We start from the raw sequence: 20,165 nt of genomic DNA on the forward strand, positions 1-20,165 counted from the left end.
ATTTAAAAAATAAATAAAAACATGTATAAAGTGCTTTGCAATATTATTTTAAATTAATGTTTTGGTAAAATATATTGTTTAATTTTATTTAATCACTGAATATATTCACACAAACATACATTTTAAATAGTTGTATTTTTTATTTTAATTTGACTTTTTTTAACGTATTTTTATATATTATTTTATACAATTTTATACACTATATATAAATTGCTGCTTATATTACAAGTTATTTTAATAAAGCAAAAACAAGCATATAATAATTAATTTAAAATATAATATGTATTTTATATAATTACATTAAATTTCTGTTTGCATTACATTTTTTTAAAAAGCAAAAACATCCATAAAGTGCTTTGCAATGCCATTTTAAATACATTTTTTGTAAAGAAGCGCTAAAATATTTTATATAATATTTTATATTGTGTTTAATTTGATTTAATTAATGAATATACATATTAATTAATGAACATATTTTAAATAAAATTTTATTTTTATTTTCATTTGTTTTCATTTTACTTATTTTGAATTTAATAATTAATTTTTTATATCGTTTTATACAATTTATATATACTACATATAATTTGCTGCTTATATAGATTTTTTTAATAAAGCAAAAACATGCATATAATAATTAATTTTACTATAATATCTATTATTTTATATAATTACATTACTTTTTTCTGCTTACATAATAAAGTGTTTTGCATTGTCATTTTGAATACATTTTCTGTAAATAAGCGGTAAACACTGAATATTAGATTTTATATTAGGTTTAATTTAATTTAATGAATAAATACATACAAACATATTTTAAATACTATATATTTTTTATTTTAATTTTATTTTTTTAATAATGTTTTTTTTATATAATATATTATTTTATACAATTATATATACTATAATTACAAATTATTTTAATAATCCAAAAACATGCATATAATTTAAAATATAATATCTATTATTTTATAGTTACATTACTATTTTTTCTGCTTACATTTAAAAAAAAAAAATCAAAAACATGCATGAAGAGCTTTTTATTTTAATTCATTTTTTTGTACAAAAAAAGTGCCAAAATATTTAATATTATATTTTATATTATGTTAAATTTTATTTAATGAATAAATACATACAAACATATTTTTTAAATACTATATATATATTTTTTTAATAATGTATTTTTATATAACATATTATTTTATACAATTATAAATACTCTAATTACAAATTATTTGAATAATCCAAAAACATGCATATAATTTAAAATATAATATCTATTCGTTTATAGTTACATTACTATTTTTTCTGCTTACATTTTTTTTTAAATCAAAAACATGCATGAAGTGCTTTTTATTTTAATTCATTAAAAAAAAAAAAAAAAAAAAAAGCGCCAAAATATTTAATATTATGTTTTATATTATGTTCAATTTTATTTAATGAATAATAATTAATACACACAAACATATGTATTTTAAATACAATTTATTTTTTATTTAAATTTTATTTGTTTTAAATAAAGTATTTTTATCTATTATTTTAAACAATTATATATACCAAATATAATTTGCAGATTTTTTTAAATTAGTTTTTTATTTTTAATAAAAAAAAATATATATCTAACTAAAAGTGTGTTTGTTAAAATTTCAATGTAAATATATAAGTATATATTAGAATATTAAATATAGGATTTATAAAAAATATATTATATAATATGAATAAACCACATATTATGTTATACACACACACACACACACACACACACACACACACACAAATACATACATATACACATTTATATATATACCATACTGTTCACTGTTAAGACATCTCTATTCATTCCTATAGAATGTTTTGTTTGTCTAAGTTAGCAACGTTAACCAAAGAGGGTGGAGCTTAGTGAAGGGTCAAAGGTCAAATTCAGTTGCTGAATATTAAAAGACATCTTGACTTACTTCAGTCTCTGGTATTCCAGCAAAGCATCTGCGAACGCTGCAGAGAAGAAAGAGACTTGTTTTGTTAGTTTTGGGTTGATTGATTCTCCTGCTGGAGTGGCATGTTTTGTGCTGCTTTACCTTGTCCAGACAAATCCAGAAAGCGCTTGTGTGTTTCCTGGCCGTCGAACATCTCCAGGGTGTACTTCCCTTTATCGTTTTCAGTGGGGTTGAGTATCTCAATCCAAACCTTCTGCATGCTGCTGCCCGGCTTCGTCCGCTCCTCCAAGTCAATTCTCTTCTCTCTGTCACGGCAAGAAAATGAAATCATCAGAGTGGAAAAAAAAGGACTAAACCAGTGTTGCTTCAGTACAGTGTCATAAATATTAAAAATTTAAATTCTGTTTTTTTTTTTAAATTTGAATTTTAAATTTTAAATAATTTTAAAATTCAACAGAAAGCCTAAAAGACAAAAATAAAATCAAATTCAAAATATTATAAAGATATAACAATAGTGTTTATTATTATTTATTTCAATTTAAATTTTAGTTATTTTAGTACATCTACTTCAACTAATTCAAAATGAGAAATGCTGACTTGGAAAATATCTGAAAAAAAAAAAAAGGTTTTATATATTTTATTTGTTTTAAGATTTATTTATTTATTTTTTACATTTTATTAATTTCAGTTCACGTTTATTTATTTATTTATTTAAGTTTAACTGGACTAAAAAACAATTAGAAATGTACATTTTCATTTCTCAGATGTTCCATTTACTTTGTCTCATAAATGTATCCTACAATTTTGGTAAAGGAATAATATATATATATATATATAGTATTTTATACTATAGTTTGGATCAGTTATTTGGTCTAATTTCAGCTGCTAAAAGATTTGGTAATAGTTATTTTAGTTCATTTATTTAATGCAATTTTTGTAAATAAATGGTAAAATGTTATATTTAAATGTTTAACAACATATGTAAATGTTTAATTTTATATACATACAGAAATATATACATTACCGGTCAAAAGTTTTTGAACAGTAAGATTCTTAATGTTTTTTTGTTTTTTTTGAAAGAAGACTCTTCTGCTCACCAAGCCTGCATTTATTTGATCCAAAGTACAGCAAAAGCAGTAAAATTGTGAAATATTTTTACTATTTAAAATAACTGCTATCTGAATATATTTTAAAATTTAATTTATCCTGTGATCAAAGCTAATTTTTTAGCATCATTACTCCAGTTTTCAGTGTCACATGATCCTTGTCAGGTTTGAATTACAGAAATAAATTATATTTTAAAGTATATTAAAGTATAAAACTGTTATTTTGAATTGCAATATTTCATAATATTACCTTTTTTGTATTTTTGATCAAATAAATGGAACTTTGATGAGCATAAGAGACTTTTAAAAACATTAAAATTTTAATTAAAATCTTACTAATCCCAAACTTTTGAGCAGCAATTTATATATATATATATATATATATATATATATATATATATATATATATATATAGAGAGAGAGAGAGAGAGAGAGAGAGAGAGAGAGAGAATAGAAATAAGATAGAAATTGATCCTTTTATTTAGCAAGGAAGCTTTTAAATTATTCAAAAGTGAGCATAAAGACTTTATAATTTTACAAAATATTTATATTTCAGATAAATGCTGTTCTTCTGAACTTTCTATTCATCAAAGAAACTTGAAAAAATTCTGTGCAGCTGTTTTCAACATATTAATAACAATAAATGTTTTTGAGCAGCAAATCAGCATATTGGAATGATTTCCGAAGGATCATGTGACACTGAAGACTGGAGTAATGATGCTAGAAAATTCAGCTTTGATCACAGGAATAAATTACAGTTTAAAATATATTCAAATAGAAAACAGGTTTTTTAAATAGTAAAAATATTTCTAAATTTTACGTCTTTTACTGTACTTCAGATCAAATAAATGCAGGCTTGGTGAGCAAAAGAGACTTATTTACAAAACATTAAAAATCTTACTGTCCAAAAACTTTGGCTGGTAGTGTATATACATGCAAAAACCTTCTTTACATCCCTAAACTTGAAACTCACTTGAAGAACCAGCTGGTCTTCATGTAGCTCAGGTAGTATTTGAGGGAGCAGTAGAGTTTGAAGCCCTGCGCAGTGCTCTGGATGTACACAGGACCAGCAGAGAGCGCTGTAGAGCACAAACACACGGGATATTACAAAACATGACCTCAAATGACCTGCGAGTCTGAAGAGTCATGACAAAAACCTACCGCACTGTTTACCGAGCTGCTTCATCAGACGCTCAAACTCTGAACAAAAGGAACAAGACGTCATATTAGAATGATTTTCTGCATTTACTTAATACAAAGGTCTTGATATTTGACTCCATTACATAAAACAGGGTGTCTAAAGGTTCGACCAAGTTAAATTTAAGACATTTTAAGACTTTTTAATACCATTTTCAAACAAAATTTAAGACCAAATTGAAAGTCCCGCAAAAGTCAAGCACAAAACTATGAGGATATTTTAAATTATTATTTTATTTAACTGATTGTTCTTGGGAATATTCAACAGAAAACACTATTCCAGAAGAAGAACGGAAAAAAAAAAAAAAAAAAAAAAAAAAAAGTTTTTTCCTAATTACTGAATGCTTACTTTAAGTACTTCTAATCCACAGCAAAAACTACTAGCTGAACTAATAAAGTCAGTAACAAAACAAGAACAATTACACAAATGACAAGTGTAAATGAATACAACATAAAATTACTAATAAAATCAATAACCCTAGAATTCAGGTGCGGATATTTAATAATTAATTGAAAAATAACTAGTGCTTCTCACTGCAGGTATTTATAGGATGCTGTCTCTTTAAGGCCTAATGCACGTACCGAATACTGGCACGCATCTCTTTCTCAGCTGTTTCGGTTCACTGAAGAAGACATAACCGACTGTGTTTACCAGAATACCAAAACGGGTATTTAGACAGGACTTTGTATGTACGTTTCCGTTCAAGAGGAATCAATCTGTGTGAATCGCGCCTCTCTCTCTCTCTCTCTCTGATAAAAAAATCAGCGTGCGTGTTCCCTTTTTAAATAGTTTGAATTGGTAAAGTGGCAAGACAAAACATGTGGTAATTATAAACTTTTACTCTATGATGGTTAAACTTAGAAAATCCGCAAATCACATGCGTGTAGTTGGGCGGAAACCCGCTAAATCTGGCAACACTGAGGCGTTGTCAAGCAAGCGCGTGTCTAGCAACAGAACAGATTTAGAACCTGCGCAGGCGATTCTCCTCAAAACAATAAACTTTTCCTTTTCAAAGTGTAAAAAAAAACATTTTAATGGAGAAATTCCCTCTAAAATTAAGATTAAAAAATTAAGACCCTTGGATTTAGATTTAAGGCAAATTAAGACATTTCAAGGCCACCCTGATAAAAGTATTAAAGGAGAAGTTCACTTCCAGAACAAAAATTTACACATATTTTATTCACCCCCTTGTAAATGTTTATGTCTGTCTTTCTCCAGTCGTGAAGAAATTATGTTTTTTGAGGGAAACATTTCAGGATTTCACTCCATATAGTGGACTTCTATGGTGCTCCTAAGTTTGAACTTCCAAAATGCAGCTTAAATGCAGCTTCAAAGGGCTCTAAACAATCTCAGCTGAGAAAGAAGGGTCTTATCTAGCGAAACAATCAGTTAATTTAAAAAAAAAAAAAAGTACAATTTATATACTTTTTAACCTCAAATGCTCATTTCGTCTAGCACTTTGTGAACTGTGTGTATTCCGGTTCAAGACAGGTAGGGTATGTCAAAAAGCTTTCATCTTTATTTCTCCTCCAAATTCAAAATCATCCTACATTGCTGTTTTACATTTTTTGTAAAGGGCTTTTGACCTTCGTTGCACGTTCACTTTGTAAACACTGGGTTCGGTACTTCTGCGGTGATGTAGAACATTTTTAAAGTTATAGGAGAAAATGAGATATACCCCAACTATACTGAACTGGATTACACAGTAAATGCAGAGCTGGACAAGACGAGCATATGTGACCCTGGACCACAAAACCAGTCATAAGGTTAAATTTTACAAAACTGAGATGTATATATCATATGAAAGCTCAGTAAATAAGCTTTCTATTGATATATGGTTTGTTAGGATAGGACAATATTTGGCCGAGATACATCTATTTGAATATCTGGAATCTGAGGGTGCAAATAAATCAAAATACTGAGAAAATCACCTTTAAAGTTGTCCAAATTAGGTAAAATAGCAGGTAAGATTTTTCCTGTTTCATTTGTTGAACAGAATTCAGAAGAAGTTTTCAGAAATGCCACAAAGTCTGTGCACATCCGTGTGGTTAGATGAGGGAGCTCAATAATGTGTCTTTGACGTTCATTATGTATGTTTTGTTTATACAGTGTAGTAAATAAAATAAAAATAATCTAAAACTCCATTCTCTGAATCTTCTCACATTGTTTCTTGTTCTGCTAGTGAAGTCAGGCATTGATGGGGCCATTAGGGAGGGCTCTTTTGTCTCTCAGGTGTGAATTGCTAAATATTCATGGGCCATTGCCACACCTATGAATAATCCCTTTCGATCACAAAACATGTTTTATAAAATTTAAATCAATATATTGTTTTCTCTGAACGAGTGAACGAGATGATTTTCACATCATTTGGTTGAAAAAATTCTAACCTACGACATCCAATTATCTAAAGTCTTGTAAAGAAATGTCCTATAAGTCGTTCATGGCCTTATTTCAGTGACTTCAAAACTTTAGATTTTCAATAACCACGCATAAACATAGTTTTCTCAAAAACACAAACATGCACATTAATGTTGCTTGCATATTATTGTAGCCCAATATGTGCTGATTACAATGTAATCTGACTTTAACCATTCATATGTTTTTAAGATACTGAAAAAAGCACAAATGTCAGGGCATGTCAAAACTTCTTCAGGGCCCCAAAACACCTCAGACCCCAGAGGGTTAACAATGCATATTACTAATCAAAAATTACATTTTGATACATTTACAGTAGGAATTTTACAAAAAATCTTCATGGAACATGATCTTTACTTAATTTCCTAATGATTTTTGGCATAAAAGAAAAATCAATCATTTTTACCCATGCTATGTGTTTTTGGCTATTGCTACAAACATACCCCAGAGACTTAAGTTTTGTGGTCCAGGGTCACATTTGAGGTTAAAAAGTATATAAATTGTGTTAAATGAACAATCCAGGTTTAGGACGAGTTAAGATTTATTGACTGATTTGTGGAAGAATATAGAACAATATTTTAACTTGTCCCTGCTTTTTATTTTGTTACAGTCAAAGCAATTCCAAGAAACACACAGTAAAAATCAGTTTATTTTGGAGCTTTATTTCTAAATTACACCTATAACATGATATAATTATTTTTTCCTAAAACATTATATGGGAGTTTTTCTGACATACCCTAACTGTCTTGAACTGGAATACACAGAGTTCACGCAGAGCTATACAAGTCGAGCGTTTGCGGTTAAAAAGTATATAAATCCAGGTTCAGGATGAGTTAAGATTTATCAACTGCATTTGTGGAAGAATATAGAACAATATTTTATTTGTGTAAAAGCAGAAATGTTACAGTCAAAGCAATTCCAAGAAATACAGAGTAAAAATCTGTTTATTTTAGAGCTTTAGTTCTAAATTACACTTAATTATTTTATTAGTCATATGTAATCCTGGATATTTATATCAATAGACAAAAATACATTGCATGGGTCAAAATGATCAATTTTTCTTTAGTGCCAAAAATCATTAGGATATTAAGTAAAGATAATTTTCCATGAAAATATTTTGTAATTTTTCTAATGTAAATATATAAAAACTTAAGTTTTGATTAGTGATATGCATTGCTAAGAACCTTATTTTGGTCAACTTTAAAGACGATTTTCTCAGTAAGTTGTATGTTGTATCTTGGCCAAATATTGTCCCAACAAACTATACAATGGAAAGCTTATTTATTCAGTAAGAAGGGTCTTATCTAACAAAACGATCGGTCATTTTGCAAAAAAAAACAAAAAAACATTTTATATACTTTTTAACCTCAAAGGCTCATCTTGCTCATCTTGAACTCTGTGTATTCCAGTTCAAGACAGTTAGGGTACGTCTAAAAACTCCCATCTCATTTTCTCCTCCAACCTCAAAATAATAATCCAACATCGCTGTTTGACCTTTTTTTGTAAAGAGCATTTGTTTTCTTTGCATGTTCACTTTGTAAACACTGGGTCGGTACTTCTGCAGCAATGTAGAACGATTTTATGGTTGGAGGAGAAAATGAGATGGGAGTTTTTCGACATACCCTAACTGTATTGAACCGGAACACAAAGAGTTGATGCAAAGCTAGACAAAACAAGCATTTGAGGTGAAAAAGTATATAAATTGTAATATTTTTTCAAAAATAACCAATCGTTTTGCTAGATAAAACCTTTCTTCCTCAGCTGGGATTGTTTAGAGCCCTTTGAAGCTTCATTTAAACCGCATTTTGGAAGTTCAAACTCATAGAAGTCCACTATATAGAGAGAAATCCTGAAATGTTTTCCTTAAACTATTTCTTTATGACTGAAGAAAGGCATGAACATCTTGGATGACAAAAGGGTGAGTAAATTATCTGTAAATTTATGTTCTGGAAGTGAACTTCTTTAATTTATATTAGAAATGTTTGCTCATTGCAGTGATTTTACTACACCCATTATTGTAGGCAATAATCTAACACTATTTATTTGATTAGGCATATTATTCATGTTTACTATACAGTAATGACAGTAATAATGACTCTCATAATGTTCTCACCATCATCTATCAGTTCCAGGACGCTCTCATCTTCTCCTCTGTTGTCGGACACCACGACTTTATACACACCCAGCTCCTTCCTCGTCACCTGAAAGATTATGACAAATAACACGGGCCACTGTGATTACAGTCCAGACACAATTACACCCTAATAGCACTTTAATCGGACAGCGCCAGGAAGATTAGTGGAAGGATTTCTCCTCTATCAGGCAATTAGACGCCGTGTTAAAGGAACGATCCGGGTTTAGGACGAGTTAAGATTTATCGACTGCATTTGCGGCCGAAATAGAAAAATAATTAAACTAGTCACTGTTTATATTTGTGTACAAGCAGAAATGTCAAAGTCAAATCAATTCCAATATTATTTAATAATAATAATAATAATAATAATAATATTTTTTATTAATTGTAAAAATTTAATAATAAAAAAACAATAATAATAATTTTTTTTAAACATTTTAATAATTTTTACTGATATGTTACTGATAGAGATATCGCTATTGATTATTTCTTAAATGCTTTTGTGATTTTTCAATCAAAATTAAACAGAAGTGTTAAATATATTTTAAAATAATGCAGAAACTCACGTTTTGTAATCATTTTAAAATTGATATTTTTTAAAGGAATCGATACTAAATGGGCTCCTGAGCACTGATATATCTAAAACTATTAATAACAAAACTTAAAACCATAAAAACATGTTCATCACTTAAAATAAATAAACATTATTAAAATTAAGTTATCTGAAATAAAATAAAATATAAAAAATTTAAAAAACTATAAAAAATGAATATAAAATATAAATAAATAATATTAAAAAAATAGCGCCGTTAATCTATTCTCAAAGTTGGGTTGGGAGCAGGGTCTACTATGATGACTTTCACCTTGATGTTTTAGCGCGGATGTATACCTAACCGAATTGCACTGTAAGGGGCGAGAACGAGTCTTCGAACCTGTGTGTATGCCTACTGTGAAATCACCACATCAAACGAGACGTGCTAACATGGATGCAGCTATGAAGCCGCCGGGTTTGCTTCAGGACAGGGGCGTTGCTAGACCCTTTTTATTGGTGAAAATCTGCTGTGCCCCAGTAAAATCTCAAATTTGAGTTTTAATTTACTTTGATAATCCCGAAATAAAGACAAACTATATGCAACAACTGAATTGACGCTTCTAAAAGCAACGCAGTTTAACCGAAGACTATGCACGCAGATATCCATGCCCGTGCACGTCTGTGTATTTAACTGCAACGCACACGTTGCGCAGCCCTTTACGCAGAAGTACATGCAGTGTAGGAATAGCTGGTTACACAAGTTTGTATAGTTAATTGTGTTGTAAATGCAATTGTCAAGCAGTTTGTGATGCATTTTGGAAACGGGAGATGAGCCCCTGGTCTAATGCGCCATCTGGCTTGAGAAACCCATTCTCAAAGACTTACTTTTAGTCATTATTTGGGTAGCACACATATTCTAAATGCCTTCGGCAGAATTCAAATTAGCCATTTTAATCTAGATTAATTCCAAGATTACAGTGAGAGTAAAGCAACACTAAGTAACTTTTCCCTCAATGCTCCCTCTACAGGTTAGAAGCGGAATTGTCCATTACCGCTTCGTTTAATTTAATTTCCTACCGTATTAGAGAGAAATTAAGAGGCACGTTCTTTAACGAGTCTTTCATGCCGAGAACTCTGCTCTTGTGTTTGCTTAATTATGCATTTAAACGTTAATGACCAAACCTATCATTATAAATGTTGCTGCACATGGAATATAACGCGGATAACATTTAAAAAATATTTTTTATCAGGTTACACACTGATTATTTATCACTCAAACCCCTTTCTCTACCTGTCCGTTGGTCGCGCATATCCTCCATGTTTGTAGTTTTTTAACACTTTTTATGCGTGTTTGTAGTTCTAATCGAATCCTCGTTCACGGCGCAGTGTGTTGACTGCAATATTAGCCGTTAAGAGTGTGCATTGATCGTTAAGTAGTAGACCATCCGGGAATCTTTGGAATACTTTTTTAAACATACTACGATTTGGGACATACAATACTATTTAGGACGGACGCAGCTTGTCTGAACCAGAGAACGCTAGTTGGTGCTCCATTATAATCGGTCCGCCGAATCTCATCCAGTGAGAAACGTTCCGCGGTGCAAAACTAAGTGCGATTAAAATGCGTTCAAAAAAATTAACGCGTTATTTTTGTGTAATTAATTAATCTAAATTAACGCGTTAAAGTCCCGGCCCTAATATATATATATATATATATATATATATATATATATATATATATATATATATATTCAAAAAAATAATTACAAAAACTTTAACTAAAATTTAAATGAAAATAAAAAATTTGAAAAATAAAACTGATTCAAAATGGAATCAGAAACAGAAATCTGAGAAAAAAAATATTGTGTTGTATAAACAGAACTGCAAAATATAAACTCAAAATTGAGAAAAAAAATCTAAATCGTGCAATATAAACTCAGAATTCTGAGAAAAAAATAACTGGAAAATATAGACTCAAAATTATGAAAAAAAAAAAAAAAGAATTGTGCAATATAAACTCAGAATTCTGACCGGGAAAAAAAAAATCAGAATTGCAAATATATATAAAATAAAACTAAATCACAAGATATAAACTCTGATTTCTGAAAAAAAAAAAAAAAGAATTCAAAATTCAACAAAAAAGTTTTGTGTTTTTAAATAGTTTTGTATTATATCTTCTTATATGTCTATTATAAATTCTTATACCTATTGTATCTTCTTATTGTAAAGCACTTTGTATCTTTTTTGTTTTGAAAGGTGCAATATAAAAATAAATAGATGTCAGTTGTAAACGCAAACTACAATTACCATGCAACAACCAGTGGTGGACGAAGTACACAAATCAAGTACTTGAGTAAAAGTACAGATACGTATAATAGAATATTACTCCAGTAAAAGTAAAAGTACTCCTTTTTCCATTTTACTTGAGTGAAAGTACAAAAGTACTACATTTTTTGTGTACTTAAGTAAAAAAGTACTGACATATTTTGCAATTTTATAAAGGCTATAAATTTATATTAGCATATATATTTTTTATAATCCTACTATAAGCCTTGGTTTTTCCCAAAATAACCACTAGCCTATATGGAGTCAAGATAGATTTTTGTTGTTGATATGGTCTACGTTGACAATGTTCACTGTGAAGCTTACATTGCATTGTAACGTTACCTGAGAGAAAACTGATTTAACCATCTCATTTTCACCAGTAAGAAAAGTGTTTTAAAGCTTGTTATTTTCGGAACGGCACAGTTATAAATGATATGAGAATAAGGCCTGAAGTTAGGAAGAAAAATTTAATTATTTTTCATAATATTTTTCTTTTTTCTCAAACATTGTCTGTGGTGTAAAAACACCCCTGGCCAAATGTCCCCAGAGGGCATCACTTCACACTTTGATAATTTCTGTAGTTACCATCTGAACATCACATATTTTCTTTTCCCTCAGATGTAATCTGTCTAGATGGTTGATTATAAATATTTGGACTTCATATCTGAAAATTACCTCAACTTAGCACCAGCAAGCTTGTTAGCTAGACAGTTAGCATCAGCTAACAATATTTACTTATTTTCAGTATGGTTATGAATAAACATTTATTTCTGTATATTAGGCTAGCCGCTAGATGATTCAAACAATATAAAAAAGTATACCGTTAATAAACAATATAAAAACAGACGTCACATAGGGCTAAATGCGTATCATTTTAATAAAACTGTTGAGGTTACAGCAGCGAGGAATATGAACGTGTAACGTTATGAGTTATTTGATTTAATCTGTGTTATTTTAATGTTTCGTTTTTTTACCTAAAAAGAGACAATGTTGATGATGTGTCTGCATTTAATCATTTCAGCGGGCTTAAATACATCACCCTTTACAGCAGATTTAGTTCGCAAACAACTGACAGTTGCAATAATTAATCCTAAAACTCGACATTAAATCTTACTTTTCGCAGCATCAGTCGCGCGCGCTCACAATCTCCCGGTTCTTATTTGTGAATTCAGTTGACTGGAGACTCGCTCTAAACGGCTCATTTGAATCAGTGAGTTTGAACAACTGCAATTGGATCAGTCCAATTCGTGAATGAATCGCTTGTGGCGATTTGCGAACCGATTGAAAAGAATCAGTTTGTTCATTAATCAGACACTGCTTCTGCGTCTCGGAGCACGTAATATATTATAAGGAGTAACGACATGTTTTATTAAATGTAGTGGAGTAAAAAGTACGATATTATGCTTTGGAATGTAGTGAAGTAAAAGTAAAAGTTACTCAAAATAAAACTACTCCAGTAAAGTACAGATACTTGAAAAATGTACTTAAGTACAGTAACGAATTACAACTACTTCGTTACTGTCCACCACTGGCAACAACTAACTCGTACTGAACCCTTAACATTTTTCCAGATATTATTTTTATTGATATTCTGCCTCTGATCTCAGAGTTCTGGCTCTCATATGGACTCGATGCTGGTATTTGTATGTAAATGTGAATGTGACGTCTATACCTGCGGTACGGTGAAGGTGCTGACGCCCGTGGGCTCGTACACCGCATGAGGAAACTCCATTCCGTCCTTAAACCACTTCACACGCGTATCTTTGCTCACGTTGGTGACCTGCAGCCATAAACACACGAGTTAACACTGTATTTACATGCTGATGCATATCCGATTATAGTAAAATGCTCGAATATCGGGAAGAATAAACCGATATATCGGTCAATCTATAGTCATTAGTGAATAAACATCATTACCTTGCACTTCATAATCATTTCACAATCTGAAGTCACTGTCCATGACAAAAACTCCTCGAAATGAGGACCTTGGAGATCAGAACACAAAGAGAAACATTTGATTCATTCATTCAGTTCATTTCATGCTGTTCTCCATCTAAAACTTCTTTAAATAACATCTGCATAAACATTTAGCTATTTCATCCTCTCTGTATTTATTTTAACATGGTCTTTATTGGGAACTAGTTTTTCCTGTATACTCACCCGCCTTTCTCTTCCAGTTTCGTCTGTTGGCCTGAGATTTGGCCAGTGTTTCCTGAAACTCTGACAAACAGCAAAACACAAGAACAAAGATTAAATCTGAAGAAACATGACCTTCAACTTACAAGGCTTTCCTCCACTGACTGCCGGTTATCTTTACAAGTTTGTATTAAGTATTAATGTAGTAAGAACAGTGGTGGAAATGGCCAAAATTCACTTGGTTTTAGATGGCCTTTTGGATGCATTTAATTTTTAAAACCTTTATAATCTATAATAACATTTTTTAACAACTTATTTCATATTGTCTTTAAACCTTCTTATATATTAAGACAGGCACCTGCAATTCTGGCCAAATTAAAGATAGGCTGTGTTTAATATATTAAAAAAAAAAAAAAAAAAAAAGTCTCTAATTGGCCAGTTTGACAGAAATGAACCTTACCATTATAAGGTGATATTTGACTTCTTAAAGATTTTTTTAACCTTTGTAATTCAAACTTTAATAATGTATGTCATCTTTTGTGCCAAAAAATTTAGATTTGTAAACTTTTGAAAAAATTTAAATAAACAATAAATTCAATTAAAATAATAAGATACAACCAGGCTGAATAAGTTACCAAATTTGTATGGCACAGAAGAGCTCAAATGTGGCATTATAAAATATTTACATTTCAAATATTTACATTTACAAATATTGACTCAGAGGTGGAATTAATGCATTTCATAATAACAAAGTTATTTAAAGTTTTAAATATACACTACCGGTCAAAAGTTTGGGGTCAGTAAATTTTTCTTCTTCTTTTTTTTTTTTGAAAGCAATTAATACTTTTATTCACCAAGGGTGTGTTAAATTGATAAAAAGTGATAGCAAATTCTTACTTTGTTAGAAAATATTTATATTTTGAATAAATGCTGTTCTTTTCAAAGAATCCTGAAAAAATATCACAATTTCTAAATAAATACTGTTGCAATATATAATCCAATATATAATCCAATATAGATCATTCTAATGATAAATCAGTATATTAGAATGATTTCTGAAGGATCATGTGACACTGAAGACTGAAGTAATGGCTGATGAAAATTCAGCTTTGCATCACAGGAATAAATTAAATTTTAAAGTATATTACAATAGAAACCATTATTTTATATTGTAATAACATTTTACAATATTGCAGTTTTTTTTTATATTTTTTATTAAATAAATGCAGCAGTGATGAGCATAAAGGACTTTCTTTAAAAACATTACAACTCTTACTGACCCCAAACTTTTAACCGGTAGTGTATATATATTCAAATAATTTAAATGACTCAATTTATACTTTAAAAAAAAAATTAAACCACCAGTAGGTGGCAGTAAGTTAAAGTCTTTGTGACCGAATAATTAATTAAATCAATGAAACTCTGTCAAAGACTAAAGATGCGCAGCGGCTCAGCTGTGGCTTTGTTTGGAGCTATTTTTGTTGACAAAATAGAGCACAATAATCAGTCAACAGTGTTCCTAAAATTTAAGTCACTTAATATTAACTTTTGTATCAAATCAAAAATGTATAAAACTGATGTATAAATTTGATTTCACATTTGCAAACTTCCCTGATAATCATTAAAAAGTCTAAAAAGTCTTAGTTCATCGCAATCTCACAAACTTGCATTTTAATTAATAAAACTATTATTTACATCGTCTCTACACTTTGTTTTTTTTTTTATAATGGGTGACAAAAATTGCAGTCTGCTTTCACGATAGAGAAGCATTTCTATTGGCTGCAGTCTGCAGGAATTATGGCAAAACACAGCAAGCCACAGACACAAATATCCTGCTGCATTTTTAGCTTATATTGTGCTACGTTTATATGCAGAACTGGGGACGCTTTTGCAGTCTTTTGAATGGCTAAATATAGTAATCACTTAAATTTCCAAAAAAGCCTAATCAGTTGGAAGCGAAACGGCATTACCCCGGCATCCTAAGTAAATCTGCTCTGTAGTCTAATGTTATAATTTGACATAGTAAACATACTTTTATCCACAAACACCAGAGTGAACTGGTTCTTGGCCCGGCCGTCTTTGAGCTGCGCGGTGTACGATCCCTCTTCGTCTCTTGATATTTCATTAAACAGGATCTCCACCAGACCTTGTGCCTTGTCAAAGTTAATCTTACGGGTCTGCAGGACACACAGATCCACACAGCTCTTTAGAAATCACTGAGCAAGTTGCTGATGTAAGACAGAATTAAAGGAATATGTAGACACAGATGATTTAATTATGTCAAAATCTAAGTAGACAGTTACCGGTGTGCTGGAAATCTCTCTGTCATTGAGGATGAGCCGAAGAACCGCGGCGCTGCTGAGAGGTTCGGTCTGCAGCCACAGACGGACACTTCCTTGCTCGGATACATCGACCTGCCAGCCTTCAGACCTCAGAGCGATCACTGCAGGAGAGATTTCAAGCAACTGTTTACATAAAAACATTGTCATTTTTTTTTTGTAGGGAGAAAAGCTCTGAAATTTTAAAAATGTGTTTTTTCCTTTTTTAAGAGGACAAATTTAAGTTTGGAGCAACATTAAGCAGAGTAAATGATGACAGGATGTCTATTTTTGAAAAACTATTCATAGAAGATTATTAATGGAATGGAGTAATAAAATAAAAAAGATAACTGTGACATTTTATCTCACAATTCTGACTTAATATCTTGCAATTCTTAGAAAAAAGTCAGAATTGCAAAATTAAGTCACAATTTCCTTTTTTATTATTTTATTCAATGGCTAGAAAAAACTAACAAATCAGAACTGTGAGATATAAATATAAATCTGAGATAAAAATAATATTGTGTGATATAAACACAATTGCAAAAAATAACTAAATATTTTGAGAAAAAAATCTAAATTGCGTAATATATTTAAATTTAAATCGCAAGACATAAACTCAGAATTCTGAGGGGGAAAAAAAGAATTAGAAAATATAAACTCAGAATTTTGAGAATTGCACAATATAAACAATTTTTAGGTAAACAAAATCTGAATTGCAAAATATTAACTAAAAAAAAATTGTTCAACTTAAAATTCGGAGAAATAAATCATATTTGCGAGATATAAATAGAGAATTCTGAGGGGGGAAAAAACTAAATTGTGCCATATAAACAGAAATCTGAGAAAAAATTATATTGTGAATAATAAAAATAATATCTGTGTATAAACAGAATTGGAAAATATAAACTTAAAATTCTGAAAAAATAAATAAATCTAAATCGTAAGATATAACCTCTGATTAAAAGAATTTAAAAATATAAACTCAATAATCTAGGGGGAAAAAAATAAGACGGATGATATAAACAATTCTCAGGAAAAAAAATTCAGAATTGCAAAATATAAACTAAAAAAAAAAAATCTAAATTGCCATATATACTTAAAAAAAAAAGTAAAAATAAAATAAAATTGGAAAATATAAACTCAAAATTCGGAAAAAAAATCTAAATTGCGCAATATAAATTTAGAATTCTGAGGAAAAAATAATCAAAATTGCAAGATATAAACTCAGAATTCTGCTGAAAAAAAAAAAATCTATACTATACTATGCTAATTCTGAGAAGATAAATAAATAAAAATCGCTTGATATAAAAAAATCTAAATTGTGCGATAAAAACTTAGAATTTGGAGAGGAAAAAAAATCAGAATAGCAATATATATATATATATATATATATATATATATATATATATATATATATATAAAAAACAGATTCTGAACTGCAAGATATAAACTCAAAATTCGGCCAAAAAAATAAATCTGAATTTGCGAAAATATAAACTCCACATTCTGCCTAAAAAACTCTGAGAAAATTCTGAGAAAAAAAAAAATCTAAATTGCTTGATATACAAAAAAATCTAAATTGTGCAATATAAATTCAGAATTCTGAGGAACGAAATCAAAACTACAAAAATTCTGAGAAAACAAAATAATCTACTCTTAGGGTCAGTAAGATTTTTCTGTTTTTTAAAGAAATTATTCATTTATTTCAATAACAACATTAAATTGATCAAAAATGACAGCAAAGATATTAATAATGTTACAAAAGATTTCCATTACCAATAAATGTTGCTCTTTTAAGCATTCTATTCATCTGTGTATCCTAAAAAATAAAATGTATCCAGGTTTCCACAAAAATATTGGGCAGCACAACTGTTTTCAACATTAATAATAATCCGAAATGTTTCTTGAACAGCAAATCAGTATATAAGAATGATTTCTGAAGGATCATGTGACACTGAAGACTGGAGTAATGATGCTGAAAATTCAGCTTTGATCACAGGAATAAACATATATTCACATAAAAAAATGGCATTTTAAATTGTGATAACATTTCACAATTTTTACTGTATTTTTGATCAAATAAATGCAGCATTGGTGAACAGAAGAGGCTACTTTCAGAAACAAGTCAAAACGTTTTAACACAAGTGCATCTCAGATTCTTTGAACAGTATCTGATTCACTTACGTGGGTTTCTGATGTGCCAGCTGAGTTCTGTCAGCCTCTCAAGATCTGAGGAAGGAAACAGCACAATCACAAAGTCAAATTCAATGTCTTGCAAAGGCACCAACTTCAATAAGATTCAATGCTCATCTTTCTGTATCTGAAGTTATAATATGTTTGTCATGCAGTTTATAGTGTATGACACAAACAGTCCATGTTCTGTCACACTTTGCGCAGGCTGAAAATACACCGATCATGTACGACACGGTAAAGGGCAAACAAACTCGGCAAAACATTCATCAAGAGCCGAATGATGATAAAGTACTGAGGTCGCACTAAGAAAAGACGAGTTATGCATCAAGTTTCATGCTGAACAGATGCACAAGGTCTTGTGCCGCCGTGTTCAGGCAATGCATTATGCAGAGATAAAAATGAATGTCTACCCTCTGCAGTGAAGGTGAAACTAGACGAGGCGTCAGGGTTTCCGCTCAGCTCCACTGTGTAAAGGCCCAAATCCTGCTCCGAGGCTTCCGTGAAGGTAAGAACAGACCTGGGATGAACATTTAAACAGGTTTATAGAGTATTTAAAGGGACAGTTACCTAAAACAAAACCCAAAACTGATGATTTTTACTCCTGTGAAAAGAAAAAAGGTTGGAGTAATGATGGTAAAAATTCAGCTTTGATCACAAAAATAAATTAGATTTTAACAGATTACAATAGACAACAGTTAATTTAAATTGTAACAATATTTACTGTCTTTACTGTATTTTGATCAAATAAAAGAGATTAATTTCAAAGAGATTGTACTATCCCTTTAATGTCTTTAGTGTCTATTTACAATAAATAAATAAATAATTTTTAAAAATGTATTTTTTATTTTATCTTTTTTTTTATAAATAGTTCAAATAGTTCAATAGTTTAAATAGTTTTGAGTGAATTTTGAGTCAGTTTTTGTTAAAGTGAACTATCCTTTTTATTTTTTTATTAATTATTTAATTTATTATCTATATATTTTTTGAAAATTTTGAGTGGAATTTTTTTTTTTTGAGTGAACTATCCCTTTAAGAAAGTTTAATGTGTCAATTTACAATAAATAAATAATTTTAAAAAATGTATTTTTTATTTTTTAAATAGTTCAAATAGTTCAATAGTTTAAATAGCTTTGAGTGAATTTTGAGGTAAGTTTTTCTTAAAGTGAACTATCCTTTTTTTTAAATTAATTATTTAATTTATTATCTATATATTTTTTTGAAAATTTTGAGTGGAATTTTGTTTGTTTTTTTGAGTGAACTATCCCTTTAAGAAAGTTTAAGGTGCCCAGTTACCAAAAAAAAAAAATCGAAATTGTGTAATACAAATTTTGAATTCTGAGAAAAAAAATCTAAACTGCGCAATATAAACTTAGAATTCTGGGGAAAAAACTAAATTGCACGATAAACTAAATATTCAGAGAAAAAAAATCTAATTTGTGAAATACAAACTTAGAACTCTGAGGGAAAAAATCAGAACTATAAAATATAAACTAAAAATTCTGAGAAAAAAAATTGTAAAATAGTAAATGTAAAATGTAAAATATAATTGAGAAAAAAAAATCAAAATTGCACAATATAAATTTAGAATACTTAGGAAAAAAAATCTAATTTGCATGATATAAACTTTTATAGTTTTTCCTGAGGAAAAAAAAATCTGAATTGTAAAATATAAAATGAAAATTCAGAGAAAAAAAATCTAAATTGTGCAATATAAGTTTTGAATTCTGAGAAAAAAAAATCCGAACTGCTTAATATAAACAAAATTCTGAGGGAAAAATACTATAATATAAACTGAAAATTCAGAGAAAAAAAAAAAGTAAAATATAATCGAGAAAAAAATAAAAATTGCGCAATATAAACTTAGAATTCTGAGG

The 20,165-nt window shown here is 29.4% G+C and overlaps 1 protein-coding gene across 1 annotated transcript in view; it reads right to left on the reverse strand.

The window, feature by feature from the left end:
- LOC141342475 (myomesin-3-like) overlaps positions 1-20,165 on the reverse strand; it is an 80,937-nt gene that overhangs the window by 2,263 nt on the left and 58,509 nt on the right. The window contains exons 24-35 of the mRNA XM_073846930.1: positions 18,702-18,808; positions 18,283-18,327; positions 16,081-16,220; positions 15,810-15,954; positions 13,802-13,861; positions 13,559-13,626; positions 13,314-13,421; positions 8,764-8,851; positions 4,199-4,237; positions 4,011-4,116; positions 2,073-2,236; positions 1,953-1,989 (exon numbers count right to left, since the gene is read on the reverse strand). Of these exons, the coding sequence (XP_073703031.1) occupies positions 1,953-1,989; positions 2,073-2,236; positions 4,011-4,116; positions 4,199-4,237; positions 8,764-8,851; positions 13,314-13,421; positions 13,559-13,626; positions 13,802-13,861; positions 15,810-15,954; positions 16,081-16,220; positions 18,283-18,327; positions 18,702-18,808 (1,107 nt within the window). The remainder of the gene's footprint in view (positions 1-1,952; positions 1,990-2,072; positions 2,237-4,010; positions 4,117-4,198; positions 4,238-8,763; positions 8,852-13,313; positions 13,422-13,558; positions 13,627-13,801; positions 13,862-15,809; positions 15,955-16,080; positions 16,221-18,282; positions 18,328-18,701; positions 18,809-20,165) is intronic.

The sequence above is a fragment of the Garra rufa genome, chromosome 9 (assembly GCF_049309525.1).
Source record: "Garra rufa chromosome 9, GarRuf1.0, whole genome shotgun sequence".
NCBI lineage: Eukaryota > Metazoa > Chordata > Actinopteri > Cypriniformes > Cyprinidae > Garra > Garra rufa.